The sequence below is a fragment of the Triplophysa dalaica genome, chromosome 5 (assembly GCF_015846415.1).
Source record: "Triplophysa dalaica isolate WHDGS20190420 chromosome 5, ASM1584641v1, whole genome shotgun sequence".
NCBI lineage: Eukaryota > Metazoa > Chordata > Actinopteri > Cypriniformes > Nemacheilidae > Triplophysa > Triplophysa dalaica.
In genome coordinates, this window is record NC_079546.1 from 4,091,344 (window position 1) to 4,107,219 (window position 15,876).

General features: G+C 40.8%; 1 protein-coding gene and 1 long non-coding RNA gene across 2 annotated transcripts; both read left to right on the forward strand.

Moving 5' to 3' along the window:
* The first annotated feature begins 143 nt into the window (after positions 1-143).
* LOC130421438 (uncharacterized) lies at positions 144-3,596 on the forward strand. Its single transcript, XR_008906810.1, has 3 exons — positions 144-583; positions 2,844-2,958; positions 3,040-3,596. It is a non-coding gene; the product is annotated as an uncharacterized LOC130421438 (long non-coding RNA).
* Positions 3,597-6,734: 3,138 nt separating this feature from the next.
* On the forward strand, positions 6,735-15,803 carry lrig3 (leucine-rich repeats and immunoglobulin-like domains 3). Its single transcript, XM_056749332.1, has 19 exons — positions 6,735-7,124; positions 9,059-9,130; positions 9,214-9,288; positions 10,752-10,886; positions 10,968-11,111; positions 11,192-11,335; positions 11,421-11,564; positions 11,641-11,784; positions 12,155-12,235; positions 12,317-12,388; positions 12,485-12,556; positions 12,645-12,808; positions 13,063-13,392; positions 13,511-13,792; positions 13,870-14,346; positions 14,435-14,593; positions 14,700-14,819; positions 14,908-15,096; positions 15,198-15,803. The coding sequence occupies exons 1-19, from the start codon at positions 6,925-6,927 to the stop codon at positions 15,416-15,418; spliced, it is 3,225 nt and encodes a 1,074-aa protein (XP_056605310.1). The 5' UTR covers positions 6,735-6,924; the 3' UTR covers positions 15,419-15,803.
* The last annotated feature ends 73 nt before the right edge of the window (positions 15,804-15,876 follow it).

Here is a 15,876-nt window from a genome sequence, read left to right on the forward strand (position 1 = left end):
AGGTAAAGGGAGTGGAAGCTATCAAGCAGCATTTACTCTAATCACAAAATGAATGGGTCTATGCAACACTCTTATTGTGGACTAACATTACTCTGGTTGATGTACTGTGTCAGGAAAGGAAAACTGTAGAGCATGTTCTGTTTAGTTGTTGAAAATATGACGAAAAAATGTGGTCTTTAGAGAAATACAAGCCATGTGTATTACAGAATTTACAAATACATTTATTATATTTAAAATATTTAAAAGACAGGTAGAATCGGGTTGAGTAGTTAATTACGTTCTTGAGGAATAATGGTCTGAAAACAGAACAAGAAATCTTCGGTCTCATCTTCGTCACACTCCGCACAGTAGGTGGCGGTATTCACCTTTACAGTTGGTTTGCAACCCTCTAATAAATCCACAGAAGACGAAATAGTAGTTGCCTAGCAACGTCATGTAACCGAGAACGCATCAGCGCAGCTCGTTAATTGCGTGCAGGTACACAACACTTAATCGGTGTCGATTGTATTTTAAGCGTGCGTGTTGTTGGAATATTACATGTATTTATGCACATCTAGACCTGTGGCTAGTATCACGAAGCGAGGTGAGCAAACACTGAATTGACAAAACCGGACAAACCCAACCTGGTTTAGATCATGGGGTATTCCAGAAAGCTGGTTATGTGACATACCTGGTTTAGTTTAAGGGTTAGTAAGCTGATAACCTCAACTTTAGGTTCCAAAAACAGAGATAACGTTCGGGTTAAGTAACCATGGCAACTCTCTCCGGATCAGGTTATGTTCCAGGGTCGTTTCATTTTAAGGACATGTTACTGCGCTTTAGAGGTTGTCTGCGCGTGTTTGCGCTTTTGATGAGCGTCAAGTGGGCGTGAAAGCACAGATTTCTTATAACATATTAGAATTTACCCATCGCAATTCAGCATTCAAAACTAATTTTATTTCCAAGGCTTTATTAGGTGACCGCCAATGAGGTCACCTATGCCATACTGTTCACATATTTAAATTCTTATTATAATTTAAAACCATTTACATTAAAATTATCTTTTAAAAACATAGACTTAAGTTTTTTTCATAATGACTGTATTATTAAATCTGATGCTCAGCCTCCTCCTACAATTTAGTATTGGAAGGCCTGTCTCCAAATTACAATTAGCCTTTCATGATAGGCCGTTTCCCCATCTTTTAACATTTGGAAAGCCATGGGCTTTATTACAAACAAATTCAAAAGAAAGAAACAAAAAAGAAAATGTATGTGTATTTGAACGGAATATATATTAGGCTAGATACATTGGACATGTGACTGGGCCTAACATTTTAAACCTCTATCTCGGTCACAGCAGACCTTCATCCTCTACTGCAAATTAATTATCATACGTAGTGTAGTGTAATGAAAAGCAAGTATAAAAGTATGACAACTTTAGCGGTTTCTACAGTTAAAAGAGTCTTCATTATTATGACTACATCAGCAACTGTTGCAAATAAAGCTGATACAATGCAAAGGCTGTTTTTTAGAAAACCACATAAAGGTCGATTTGTTAGAGGACCATACACAAAAGGAACAAAAAATAGGTTTAATAGTGTGATCAAATACATATACACAACACAATTTTGGATAAATAAACTGGTAGACATGTTAAAATAACAGTTACAAACATCTCAGCAAAACTACACTGTAACAAAGATAGCCATGATAAGTATATATTTTTAATATTATGGTATAAAAATAGTGCATATATTTAAAATATTTATAAACATTTTAAGTTTTAAGTTTATAGTTTTATAAACATTTGACTTAAATAATATAATTTACACTAACGCAGATTTAAGTCTTCGGTGAAAACAAAACTATGATCCATTGACAATGTTTCAAGTTGTTCCTGTGAGCGTGTGTTAACTCTGAGTAAGTTGGGAAAGGTTGATTAAACTTACTCTTCAAACGTGTTCTGGAACCGACATACCCCGAGTAAGCAAGGTTTTGGTACTTGAATACCTCCAGAAATAAATTCGCTTTTATGATACATTAGGTTTTTGTTTAAGACACACATACAATTGAGTTGTTTTAGGTTTTCTGGTGTTAATTTTTTACTGCCTCTAGGTGGCGCCATTGAACTTATTTGACCACTGAACCTGATTCACCTTTAACATTACAGTGAAAATATTGTTTGAACGCCTGTCTGGGTCTAAATGAAAGTATGAAAGTGAATGATGTAACTCCTGCATCCAAACATACTGATATAGATTTACTTTGTTCTTGTGAGGTTTCCACAGCCAAAAGTAAGAATTGAGTCAATGGATCCATGGGAAATGTGTGTTTGGACTGGAAGAGTGAGAGGAGGCAGCGTGGCTGTGGACAGAAGGTGTTTGTGTGTGCACATGCGTGTGTGTGTGTGTGAGAGAGACATTTTTAAAAGCTACCACAGTGCTGAACACACAAACTCTCTCTCTCTCAAGATTCAAAGAATATTTATTGGCATGATCTTTTTTTACATTGCCAAAGCACAGGAAAATTAAATATAAACATTATGTACAAATACAGATTAAGATAAAAATAAAATGAAAGTATATAGTATCTAAATATCAATAAAAACGCAGAATATTGATAACAGTTCTCAGTGAGGGTGACAGGATCCGGTCATGAAGTTTCAGTTTGTGTGTGTTGTGTCAGTGTTTTGTTGTGTTGTGCTGGTTGTTCTTTTGTTGTGGCAGGACTTGACATATCTTGCAACTAGGGTTGAGCTTACTGAGTTTTCTCCCAGTATGTATGAAATCTTGTCCTTTTGTTGAAACTGGTCTTTGTGAAAGTTTGTTAACTGGGGGAAGAATGTTTCTCTACTATGTTCATAGGTTGGACATGAGATTTAAAAGCGCGGCTCTGTTTCCACTCGATTCTGAGTGCCGTGTGGACTCTCTCTCTCTCTGTCTTACACACACACCTCTCCCCACCTACCTCCGAGACAAGGTGGGTGGGATACAAGTGATTGAGCAGCTGTGTTTTACTACACACATGTATGTTAAAGCAGGTTCTCTTGTGTTTCTTCAGACTCATCATTAACCTTTTGGCATCTGTAAACTCCTCAGACAGAAGGACGGCAGGGGAGCGATGTGAGAGCATTTGTCTCTTCAGCAGCACACAACTGTGTTCCTCCTGCTAATGTTTTATGTCAATTAAATCTAAATGGTAGTTTTGAGTTTAAAAATGAATTAATATCTACTCTGAGTTAGTTTTTTAAAAGACTGGAGATCTATCAGATGTCATAATATTATAATGTTTCGATATTGATGTGAAGTCAAACTTTACTCAGTAGGAGTTTTGACACGGCAGGAGGCTGATGATGTTGAATTCTTGTGTATTTACAGTTTACAAATCTCTCCTGCTGTTTAACTCCACAACCTCTCACACAACAGCTGCTGTTTCTTTGATTTCTCATTTCACTTAAACATTTACTGCATATAAACATTCTTTAAAAAACATTTAGTTAATTCATACTGAATGTATTTTTTTAATCAATATTAGAATGATTTGCCAAAGAAGTGCAGTGTTATTAAAATATGTGTTTTGAGTTGGGTTGGTGTCATGTCCGTATGTTAACCTGCCCATCTCAGGTGATTGCTGTTGTAGATAAACAGAAGTGACTATAAATTAATTAAGATCAACTTATCTTCTCATGTCTTTCAGTAATAAAGAGATCAAACACTGTGGTGTGTAATTGTTGTACACAACATGTTTTTGAAAACATTTCTACTCACACTACAAGTTTGTGCTTCAATCGGAATATTTCATTATATGTGGCGGCCGTCCGGCCGTTTTGTGGTCTTAATGTGTCAACCACAAACCCTAAAAAGAGTAAAAGTGTGTAGTGTGAAATGAGACGCTCTCACTAGTGAATCTAACAAACACACACACACACACACACTCAAACACCCATCATTCACAGATGTGATGGTATGGTCTTTTTAACGTTTCTCTGTGATGCTGAATGTTTCACAGTTCGATTCTTCAACTTCATTTCTGCTGTTTTTTAGTTTTTTCTCTCTCTTTCAATTCTGTGTTTTTCTCTGGATTGACTGAAGACAGATTACAGGACGGATCATCTGCTCAATTTAGTTTCATTTTCAGTGTTTTCACACACTGGCGAGAGGTACCGATGCCCTAAGACACACAGAGATTTACAAAGAGAAGCTAAAATAGTTATCTTTCATGTTCTCAAACAAGGTCATCTAAAAGTTGTTGTAAAGTGACTGTGTGTGTTGTGTTGTTGTGTTGTTGAATGATGAGGAACATGCTCTGGTGAACAAGTTAATTACATTTCAAACAGTCAATAGTTTAAGCCTGCAGTCAAAAGTCAAATCTTCTTCACTTGTTATATTAATTAAGTGCACTAGTTAGTGTGTGTCCTCATTAGTGCTCGATTGATTCTGACTGCTGTGACCTGACAGTAAATCTGTGACTGAATCCAAAATAAAAACCAAGGACTGTACGGCACTACAATTAAAACCACACATTTAAAGAACTTGTAAAGATTAACGTTAGGAGAAATAAAGTTGAGATTATTCCAGTCTCTACAAAAGAGCAACATGAAGTCAACTGGATTTGTAAGAGACTCTTAGCGTGTGTTTGGTGAATGATTCAGTGTATAATGTCATTAATTCTGAGAGTCGTGAGCGCTACACTGAGCTCTTTATGAGACTCTCACAGAGTTTGTTTTGTTTCTGGGCTCTCGAGTCTGTGGCCACACATCTCACAGAAACACCTTCCACTTCAGCCGTCTGTCAGCTGAACGTCAAACCCTGAGCGTTCAGACCTGAAACCACACAAGAGCTCATCTCATGAATGTGTGTTTCTCTCCTCATTCTGCTCACATTCTAGTTTGGTCATTTTTAACTGTTGTAGAAGAAAATTTGAGCGCATAAACCACCATCACAGTGTGTTCAGAGTGCTTGATCGTTTGTTCTGATTGTTTCTAAACATTTGCTGTGTGATCATACTGAGAAATATTTGAGTTAATATTGAGATCTTCAATATCTTTTGAAAATCTAAGCTCAGTTTCACACATTGTTGACATCTCTTCTCAAACTCTGACGGACACATTTGTCTGATTTCTGACTCGTTTTCAGGAGAAATATCTGAGACACACATGAGAGTTAAACAGAAGTTCCTATTGATGTCTATGAGAAATAACGGAGACATTAAGGAGGTCTCATCAGTGATTCTTCTGTCCCATGGCTTGACACAAACAGTAGAGTTCAGTGTAGCTCTGGTTGGAACAGTCGTGATGTAGTGATGTTTGATTAAGCAGCATTAACTTCACTGAATCTATCATCGGTTCTCAAATACCCAGAATTCCTCCACAGACCACACAAGCACACACACAGACACACACACATGCGCGCGTGCACACACACACAAACACACACACACACAGATATCTGCAGGAGGAATATGATCAGCCGTTCTTGTGTGTCCAGTGGAAACCTTCCATCACCTGTAAAAAACATCTCACTCCATCATACCACACCTCAGCTCATGTTTGTGCTGGCGGAGAAGAGCCGGCAGAGCAATGCATGCTGGGAAGACACTTTTTCACTGGCTGTTGCTATTCTGAGCATAATGACTGGCACCTGGCCACACCTCACGCCAGAGGAGCAGAAACTTGCTCCTCACTCACGACTGTATAGTACTGACATACAAGACCTTTGATTCTTCTGAAAGAATTTGTCATCTTCTCATTTATTATCATATTTAAGATCTCCAATGAGCTGCTGTGAATGCTACATGATTTCATTTAAATACTTCAGATATTTAACTTCAACCTTTCAATCTCTATTTACGGTCTGTTCATATTAGTAAAGTTTTTTAATGTAAATGAATTGACCGAGGTGTGATAATTCATCATTACAGAGCTGTTTCCGGACACGGACTGTGATCTCTCTGGCACTGTCAATCTCATTTGCTTCAGGTCATATTAATGTTAAGCAATTGAAACCAAGAGGGCTTGTTTAAGAAGAATAGATTCATGCCTGATTTGATTATGTAGGACAACCAAACCAATAACGATAATGTGCACCAGTAACACGCGTATCCATTTCACTGATGGACTGACAGATAGCATGAGCTCAGAACAGAAAATTAAAGATCTATCCTCCTCTGTCCCCCCCATTGGGTTGAGGAAGTCAAACATCACATTGAGCTGGTGGTGTTGGTGGTGGGGGGGGGGGGGGATTCACACCTCCTAATGCAAGAACAGATAACAGCAAACATACAATAGAATCATGATCTTACTGTATATATGGAGATGAAGATAAAAATACAGCACACACACTCTCTCACTGTCATTGTGTTTAACAGTCCATTTGTTTTTCATTATCATCTATATTTACTGCATATAACCATTCTTTAAAAAAATTAGTTAATTCATACCGAATGTATATTTTTAATCAATATTAGAATGATTTGCCAAAGCAGTGCAGTGTTATTAAAATATGTGTTTTGAGATCCATCCATCCATCCATCCATCCATCCATCCATCCATCCATCCATCTATCTATCTATCTATCTATCTATCTATCTATCTATCTATCTATCTATCTATCTATCTATCTATCTATCTATCTATCTATCTATCTATCTATCTATCTATCTGTGATGAACTACATTACCCAGAATGCCCCTCTCCGTTACCTTCGCCGAGGAGATCGAGCGTCACGGGAGCGCGCGCGTCGGAATGTCGTTTTGATTCCAGCGCGCCGCGGTGGAAAAAGTTTCGTGTGGAGATGGAGCGGACGGCAAGTCGCTGATGTTTGTGCGATTCTCGACACGAAAAACCCATTAAATTGACTAAAACTCGAGCGGAACTTTTCTCTTTAAAGTCGCGCGAGTTTTAACTGTGAGGATTTTAATTTTTGGACGAATTTTTCGGTTTAAAAAATGTCGCAGCCAGCTCGCGCTGTGTGGCTCGCGCTGTTTTATTTTCTCTGTTCGGGATTTAAAGTGATTCACGGCGACTCGGATGGGTCGGAACCGGACTCCTGTCCGTCTGTGTGCTCGTGTGCGGGGTCTTTGGCGGATTGTAGTCGGTTAAAACACGGCAGAAGTGTGGAGAGACTCCCCGCGTGGATCACGCGTCTGTAAGTGATTTACTTTCCTTTGTGTCTTTGGTTGAAAAATCACCTCAAAATATCCAACAAATACATATTCAAAAATAAACCTGACTTACGATAAATATGCACAAAACACTACTGCTTCTCTTTATTAAATGTGCAGGAAGTGTTGTGCTGCAAAACAACGATAAACAAACACGAGCAGAAGTGTAAACAGTCCTCCTCATACAGTGCAACATTGTTTAAAACATCCTTTGATTTTCTCTGTGTGTTTATGACTTTATTTAAAAGAATGAACACAAACAAAAAAAGTTTAACATTAAACTTGACAAACTTTTGAAGAACAAAATAAAACACGAGTCTGTGTGTGGGAAGGTAAAGAAATGTGTGTTGTGAAGATTGTGTTTAATACATATTACTATAGAAAAATGGTAAATATCACGTCATGTACACATTATATATTACATATAATGTCAGATGTAGTGTATAATGGAAAAAAGTTGTAGTTGTGTAAAGATCGTTGTGTACAGTTTATATATATTTGTGTGTTTGTGCGTTCTTGGTTGGGATTGAACCCATGACATGTGTGCTGCAGACACAATACTTTAGAAACTGAGCTTCAGAGATCTCTGGGTTTGTTGTATTGTGAGTGAAGTGAGTGTGGAGCCCTCAGTAGGGTGCATGAGTTTTCTGGCATGTTAATTTATGAGCAGCACATGTTAATGCAGTAAATTGGCAGAGCTTTTGTTTTCTCCAGGCCCATTATTTCTGCTGAATTAGCAGCTAAACTCAACCAGAGATGGAAGCCATTAGAGAGAGAGAGAGAGAGAGAGAGAGAGAGAGTGTGAGTGTGAGAAGGGGGGTGCTCTAGGTTTTGCCTGAGAGATCTCTCAATGCCAGAATGGAAAAATAGAAGGAAAAATCTTTTCACGATTTACATCTGGAAAGAGCAGCGTTTTTTTTCTGTCTGCAGAGTCGGAGATCCCAGACAAACTCTTCACAGCTTTAACACGTTTACTTCTGAGTGGAAAATAAACCACTGAAACATTTATAAAGAGTCTTAAAGTAAATACATGATAATCATTCAGTACATCAAAGTATCTCCGATATCATCAATAAAGGTGATGAAAATCTAAATTCTGTCGTCATTTGTTCACCGTCATGTGGTTTAAATCTGTATGTGAGTCTTTCTTCAGTAAAACACAACAGATGTTATTTTGAGAAATGGATGTCAATGGAGTTCAGTGTTGTTTGATTATCAACATTCTTCAGAATATCTTCTTTTGTGTTCTGTTGAAGAAAGAAACTCATAAAGGTTTGGAATGGCATAAGGGTGAGAACTGTCTCTTTTAAACGGTGTTGAACAGTCACTGAAGATTGTGTTATCATCTGTCTTATCATAACAGAAGTGAGTGTTGTGTAAATCTCTTCGTGTTTGTGTGTCTATGGCTCTTCTCGGGTGTCAGAAACACAGTTAAATCTGGGTCTATAAAACACAAGTCATGATTTATTGAGGGTTGCTGGGTGAACTGACGTGTGTATCTGGCTGTTGTGTGTCAGTGGGTGTAATGATGTTGTATGAGCACTGTCTCAGAACACATGCGGGATTTGCTGTCAGGAATCAGATGTGCCGTCACTTTCTCTGCATTGTGAATAGATTAGCAGTCGTAAGATTCTCTCCGGCCGCTCGCCGTCGCGTCTGATGGAGTCCAGATGGAGCAGAGATCAGCTGGAGATGAAATAAAACCACATAAATAATGTTTGAAAACACAAAGGGTCAGACAGTGAGATGGTCACAGAGGAATTTTTCTGTCCTGGTGTGATGGTTTGTTTCTTATTGTTGATGTGTGAGTGTGGCTGTTTAAACTCTCATGTCGGTCATTTTTGTTTTTCTCGAGGGTCACAGATTCTCTGGATGGTTTGTGGTGTTCTTGTGTCTCATGATGATGTTGTCTTTACAGGGATCTGAGCCACAACAGGTTACGCACGTTTCCAGAAGCTCTGTCCTCCAGTCTGCCGCACCTCACTGAGATGTAAGAACACTCGTGATTATTTCTCTTCGTTTGTGTTTAATATCACAGCAGAGATCTGTAACCACATGGTTTTATGTTCACAGAAAACTTAACAACAATGAGTTTGAGTCGATACCAGATTTGGGTCCAAGCGCTGTGAATCTGAGCAGTCTGATTCTGTGAGTATAAGAGATCTCTAATGTCAATTCATCATCAATGTTCAATGTCATTCAATCATCATAGAAATGTGCATTATATCTAGTCTCTGATGGGTTTATTTTCATTACAATATACAGTTTAATATTCTAACATTGCTGTATCTGAAAAGGGTGTGTTTTGCTCTGTGTAGCAGTACACACTTTGAGTTTGGGTGATGTTTTCTCTCTGATGGCTTTCATTTGTGTCTTTTGGCTTGTTTTATTCAATTCTACACGTTCAGCACCAGTGACCTGCTGATAAAACCATTTGACCATTTTTATGAAAATGTATCAAATAGTATAAAATACAGAGAGTTTCACTTATCTAGTCTTACAGTGTTATTTTTGTGTATTATGTGACATGTTAACCGTCAAGATTCTTCTACACTGTTTTATACCGTGGTGGATGGTCAGAACTGACACATGAGGATTTAATGAATAGGTCAAAAAAGTTTTAAAAGTGATATTTACGTGTACTTTAAGTTAAATGGAGATGAATGTGTCTGCATGTTATTAATGTTATTGTGTAAAGTTTGTAGACATAAGACAGGACTTGTGCTGAGCGTACTACTTAAAATACATTGCACAGTGTGCGTGCGCGCGCGTGCGTGTGCGCGTGGGTGTGTGTGTGTGAGAGAGAGAGAGAGAGAGAGAGCCTGACGGCAGTGATTCAACTAACAACGTTTAACAGCCTTATTTGCTGAAAATTGGTTGAACAAATTTAAACAGAATGACACAATACAGCACTTGTTTGACTGAACCGAGGAGGGGGAAGATTAAACACACACACACCTGAACACACATACACACACACACACACACACACACATCATCATCATCATGACTTTCCCTATGAGATCTGATCAAGATGTCTGAGTCAACTCTCATCTCTTTATTTTCTTGTGAATGTCTTGGTTTTTAAGGAAAGAGTTGTGGTTGGTGTAGTGTTCTCTCCTTTATTGTCAAGAAGGAAGAAGAGATTCATCATTGTTTTCATTTTTATTGTAAAGTTGTTGTGTATATGAGTGTGTTTGTGTAGCTTGTGTTCTGTAAGTCATCTGTGAAATTCCTCACTTCAGGTTTTTTTAATTGCATTGCATCGGTTGTTTATTCTCTCCCGACGGATGTGCCGAAACACGTCTGAAGTGTTATCATCATCTCCCCTCAACACCTCTGACTCATTTCCAGACAAAAGCTGAGCATGTTTCCCAGAGTGCACCTCTGCACAGTACAACCCATTCATGATTTCATACATGCATTTCTTTTTGTTGTGGTGGTTTCAAAACTAAAAAGAGAGACTGGAGTGTGGTCTCTTGTAGATTCGTCGGTTGTGTTTGGGGACTCTGAATGTTTTTATTCTACAGTATCTGTGCAGCCATAGAAAGTCGTCTTAATGTCTGGTCGCTCGGTCTGTGAAATCATCTGTACTTGCTCTCTGTATCTAGAGCGAACAACAAAATCTCCAGAATATATTCAGACCGCCTCGCTTCTCTGGACACCCTGGAAACGCTGGACCTTAGCAACAACAATATAATGGAAGTGCGATCCGGAGCTTTTCCTCCACTCCCTCTCAAAAACTTGTAAGTTTGTGTTTAACCTCACTGAACTGTATGTGAGAACATCTTCAGTTCTTTCGTTAATTCAGTTGTGTGTGTTTGCAGGTTTCTGAACAGTAATCGAATCTCTCTTCTGGAGCACGGCTGTTTCAGTAATGTGTCTGGATCACTGCTGGTGTTACAGCTCAATAAAAATCGTCTGAACTCCATCCCTGCTAAATTCTTCCAGCTGCCTCACCTTCAGCATCTGTAAGTGCACATGCCCATCATCTCATCCTCTCAGCCATGTGACGAGTGTTTTAAGCGCTGTCATTGTGATCCTTCGACAGGGAGTTGAGCAGGAACCGTGTGAGGCGCGTGGAGGGTTTGACGTTTCAGGGGCTTCACAGTCTGCTCTCGCTGAAGATCCAGAAGAACGGCATCACTCGACTCATGGATGGAGCTTTCTGGGGTCTCAGTAACATGGAAGTTCTGTGAGTAAAACTGGATAATCAACTCTAGATTGGGAATGAAACGAAACGAGCATGTTCTTGACGTGTGTGTTGTGTGTGTGAGCAGGCAGTTGGAGTATAATAACCTGACGGAGATCAATAAGGGTTGGCTCTACGGTCTTCGCGCGCTACAACAGTTGCATCTCTCACACAACAGCATCAGTCGCATTAAACCCGACTCGTGGGAGTTCTGCCAGAAACTGGCCCAGCTGTGAGTGACATCATTTCCTGTCTGATTGGATATAATTTGAGTCGATGATGTGTTGACGGTGGTGTTTGTTTGACAGTGATGTGAGCTGGAATCACTTGAGTCGCTTGGATGAAGGCAGTTTCATGGATCTTAGTGTTCTGGAGCAGCTCAGCGCTGGTGACAATCACATCAGTTTCATCGCAGATGGAGCGTTCAGAGGTCTCACCAGTCTGCAGACGCTGTGAGTTTCACAATGACTTCACTGTTTTCAGTTCAGTTATTAAACAAAGTAATGATTGCTTTATTTACACGTCATGATACAAATGATATGGAGTATGCTCGGGTATGTGTGCCGGGGCTGTGGGATTCTTTCTTAAACAGAACCAAATGTTGTTCAGCTCAGAGGTCAGCACAGGTCATGTGTGTTCAGGGAGGGGGACGTTTATGAGCACACATGGCCGGAGCGTTAGGAATCTTGTTTCTGAAAGAGACTGTGCATATTCTTGTTTGAATTGCGTATTGAATGATACGTACTCATGAGCTCTTGTTAGTTCATTTTAACACATGTGAAAACGCTGATGTGTTTTAAACGTGTTTTGTTTTCTGTCCAGAGATCTGAGGAGTAATGAGATCTCGTGGACTATTGAGGACATGAACGGGCCGTTCTCTGCTCTGGATAACCTAAGGAAACTGTGAGTGTTTATAAATGTCTTCATATACACATCATACACACTGGATTGAGATGAAACTGAAGGATTTTTCTTGTTCTTCAGGTTCCTGCAGTGGAATCGAATCCGATCCGTCACCAGAAAATCCTTCACGGGTCTGAACCTGTTGGAGCTGCTGTAAGTCCTTCACATGATGATGATGATGATGATGATGATGATGATAATGATAATGATGATGAAGATATCTCAATCTCTTTTGTCTCCTCATCACAGGGACTTGAGTAATAATGCCATCATGTCTCTTCAAGCTAACTCTTTCTCTCAGATGAGTCGACTGTCAGAGCTGTACGTACAGTATAAATCGCTTCAAGTCTTCATTAGCTGCGTGACAGCTCTTTTTCTCATGAATCTGGTTCCTCTCTCGTTCCGTCAGGCACCTGAACACGTCCAGTCTGCTGTGTGACTGCCAGCTGAAGTGGTTTTCTCTGTGGGTGGCCGACCATTCGTTTCTTCCGCTGGTGAACGCCAGCTGCGCCCATCCGCTCATGCTGAAGGGTAAAAGTGTTTTCACTGTCGCTCAGGACGAGTTTGTGTGCGGTGAGTTACGGTCTCTTCATTTCTGCTTATATTCTCAGATGCAAGAATTTGTATAGATTAAATTTCACTTGACATTGTGTTGCGTTGAAGCAAATCAGATTGATTTTATTTTTAATTGTGTGTTGTTTCTGTTTGGCCAGCTCAGAAAGCAAACGCATAAATGCCGACGGCTGTCAATCATGTTGTCCCACTCCTCACCTTTCATTGGTCGGATTGGTGTGTTTGACTCGTGTGCATCTGTTCTTGTTTCACAGACGATTTACCCAAACCTCAGATCACCGTCCAGCCGGAGACTCAGTCTGCCATCAAAGAGACAAACGTGTCGTTTGTTTGCTCGGCCGCCAGCTCCAGTGACTCGCCCATGACATTCGCCTGGAAGAAAGACAACGAGATTCTGAACGATGCTGAGATTCATAACCAGGCTCACGTGAGATCTCAGGCTGGAGAGGTGAGCGAGGTGACTGAATACACCACCACCCTGCAGCTACGCTCTGTTGAGTTCTCCAGCGAGGGCAAATATCAGTGTGTCATCTCCAACCACTTTGGATCCTCATACTCCAACAAAGCCAAACTGACCGTAAACAGTAAGTGTTCACAGAGTTCAGCACACACACGTGTCACCCATTATCAAGATCTTGTCAGTCTGTCATTTCTGAAAGTCTCGAAACTAAGGATGGTCCACTGTTCTTTGATTCCTCTCAGTGTTGCCGTACTTCACGAAAATGCCGATGGATCTGACGATTCGTGCGGGGGCTACGGCCCGTCTGGAGTGTGCTGCCAGTGGACATCCATCGCCTCAGATCGCCTGGCAGAAAGACGGAGGAACTGATTTCCCAGCCGCACGTGAGCGGCGAATGCACGTCATGCCAAAAGATGACGTGTTCTTCATTGTGGATGTGAAGACTGAAGATATCGGTGTGTACAGCTGTACGGCTCAGAACACTGCTGGGTCTGTTTCTGCTAATGCTACACTAACTGTACTGGGTAAGATAATCTTATGATGATGAGCTACTCATCTTTAGAAATCCAGAGAGAGAGAAAACATTGTTTTGTTCTTGCAGAAACCCCATCATTCCTTAGACCTCTGATGGATCGTACTGTAGTAAAGGGAGAGACCGCAGTGCTTCAGTGTATCGCCAGCGGCAGTCCACCTCCACGGCTCAATTGGACTAAAGATGACAGTCCTCTTCTCGTCACAGAGCGCCACTTCTTTGCCGCTGGAAATCAGCTCCTCATCGTCGTGGACGCGGCAGAGGCTGACGCGGGAACATACACCTGTGAGATGTCCAATCCGCTGGGCACTGAGCGAGGAAACGTCCGTCTGTCCGTCCTCCCCAACCCCAACTGTGACTCTGGTTCAGCTGGCGGTGGGGCGTTGGGCTCTAGATCAGCTGGGGGTCTGGAAGACGACGGCTGGACCACTGTGGGGATCGTGATCATCGCTGTGGTCTGCTGCGTGGTGGGCACGTCTCTTGTGTGGGTGGTGATCATATATCACACGCGCAGACGCAACGAGGACTGCAGCGTCACTAACACGGGTCAGTTTCCATGATCTCAACCCCTCCCTCTTGTAATCCTCAATTTATTTTCTGTATGTTCAATCTCATAGATTGTGTTTCTGTGTAGATGAGACGAATCTGCCTGCCGATATCCCGAGTTATCTGTCCTCTCAGGGGACGCTAGCAGAGCGCCAGGACAGTTATATTCAATCAGATAACAGCAGCGGACATCATTACATGAGCGCCTCCGTCGGAGGATTTTACATCCCACCCAAAGATTTAAACAGTAAGATACATGCATCAACTAAAGTCAGCAAACGTGACACAAACCATTATAAAGGTTTCAATGATGGGCTGTTAATAACAGAACATCTTGTTTGTTTATCTTGTAGGTCTGTGTCGGTTGGACACTGGAAGTGAAGGAGACATGGAGGTGGTGATTGACTCACTCCTGTGTCAGTATCAGACGAGAGGAAACCAGTACAACACAGAACTCCCCGAATCCTACAGCGGTCAGTCCGACACAATCACATCAACACCCACACCTATGTGTATAGTGTCGTGTGTGTGTTAAATGATATGTTGTATTATGTCCCTCAGACCAGCCGCTTGTGTGTAGAGACTCATACAGCAGCTGCAGGACAAGAGATTTCTACACCTGCAGGTCATCACTCCCCATTGAACCTGTGGATCATGTGATGCAGCTCTCGAACACTGGTGTTCATATGCAGACAGATCAGTTCTGTGTGGATGACTGTGACCGAGGGAGCTGCTCTGGATCATATATGGGTGGGTCTTTCATTCTGAAAAACGTCTTTTAGTGATGTCACTGTTTTGTTTGAAATCATCATATGTCAGTTTTGACTCATTAGTGCGGTCTCTGGTCTCAGGTACGTTTGGTAAAGTGCCATGGAGAACACAGCAGGAGCTCTGCTCTTACAACAGAGTTGATCTTCATGAGAATTCATACACCGCCATGAACACAAACTCTGATCGTGAGGAGGAACACACGAGCCGTACGCTCACAGAAGACTCCAGCGCTGGTGTGTATGAGCAACCCTTTGACAACAGGACGATAGAGAGGTTTCCTGCTCCCCAGACAGGCTCTTAGCAGCGCACAAGCCGCAGTCATGTGACTTTATAAACCCTTTCCTCTCTTCAACCAATCCCCTGAAATCTTCTACCTCAGAGTGAACTCTACATCTGAATGTAACCAGAGAGTGATGGAGACATTTGTACAAAGATATAGAATATAAATACATTTTATACAGAAGTGTTGTATGTTGTAAATTAAAAGCATAAATATGATCCGTTTATTTTTCCTACTATTGTTCCTTCATGTGTCGTGTGTAGACCGGAGTCAAACATGTCATTTATAACAGCGTCTCATTGGAGATGATTTGAGGATCAGTCTGACAGATATCTGTGTTTGATGCAGATTCATGATTCTCTGTCGATTTGCTTTGTGTTTTAAATAAAGCTGCTGTTTGCACAGACGTGAAACTATCAAACACACTGTGATGTCCTGCTGAACATTCACACCTTCTCTGGAATACACAATATTTGATC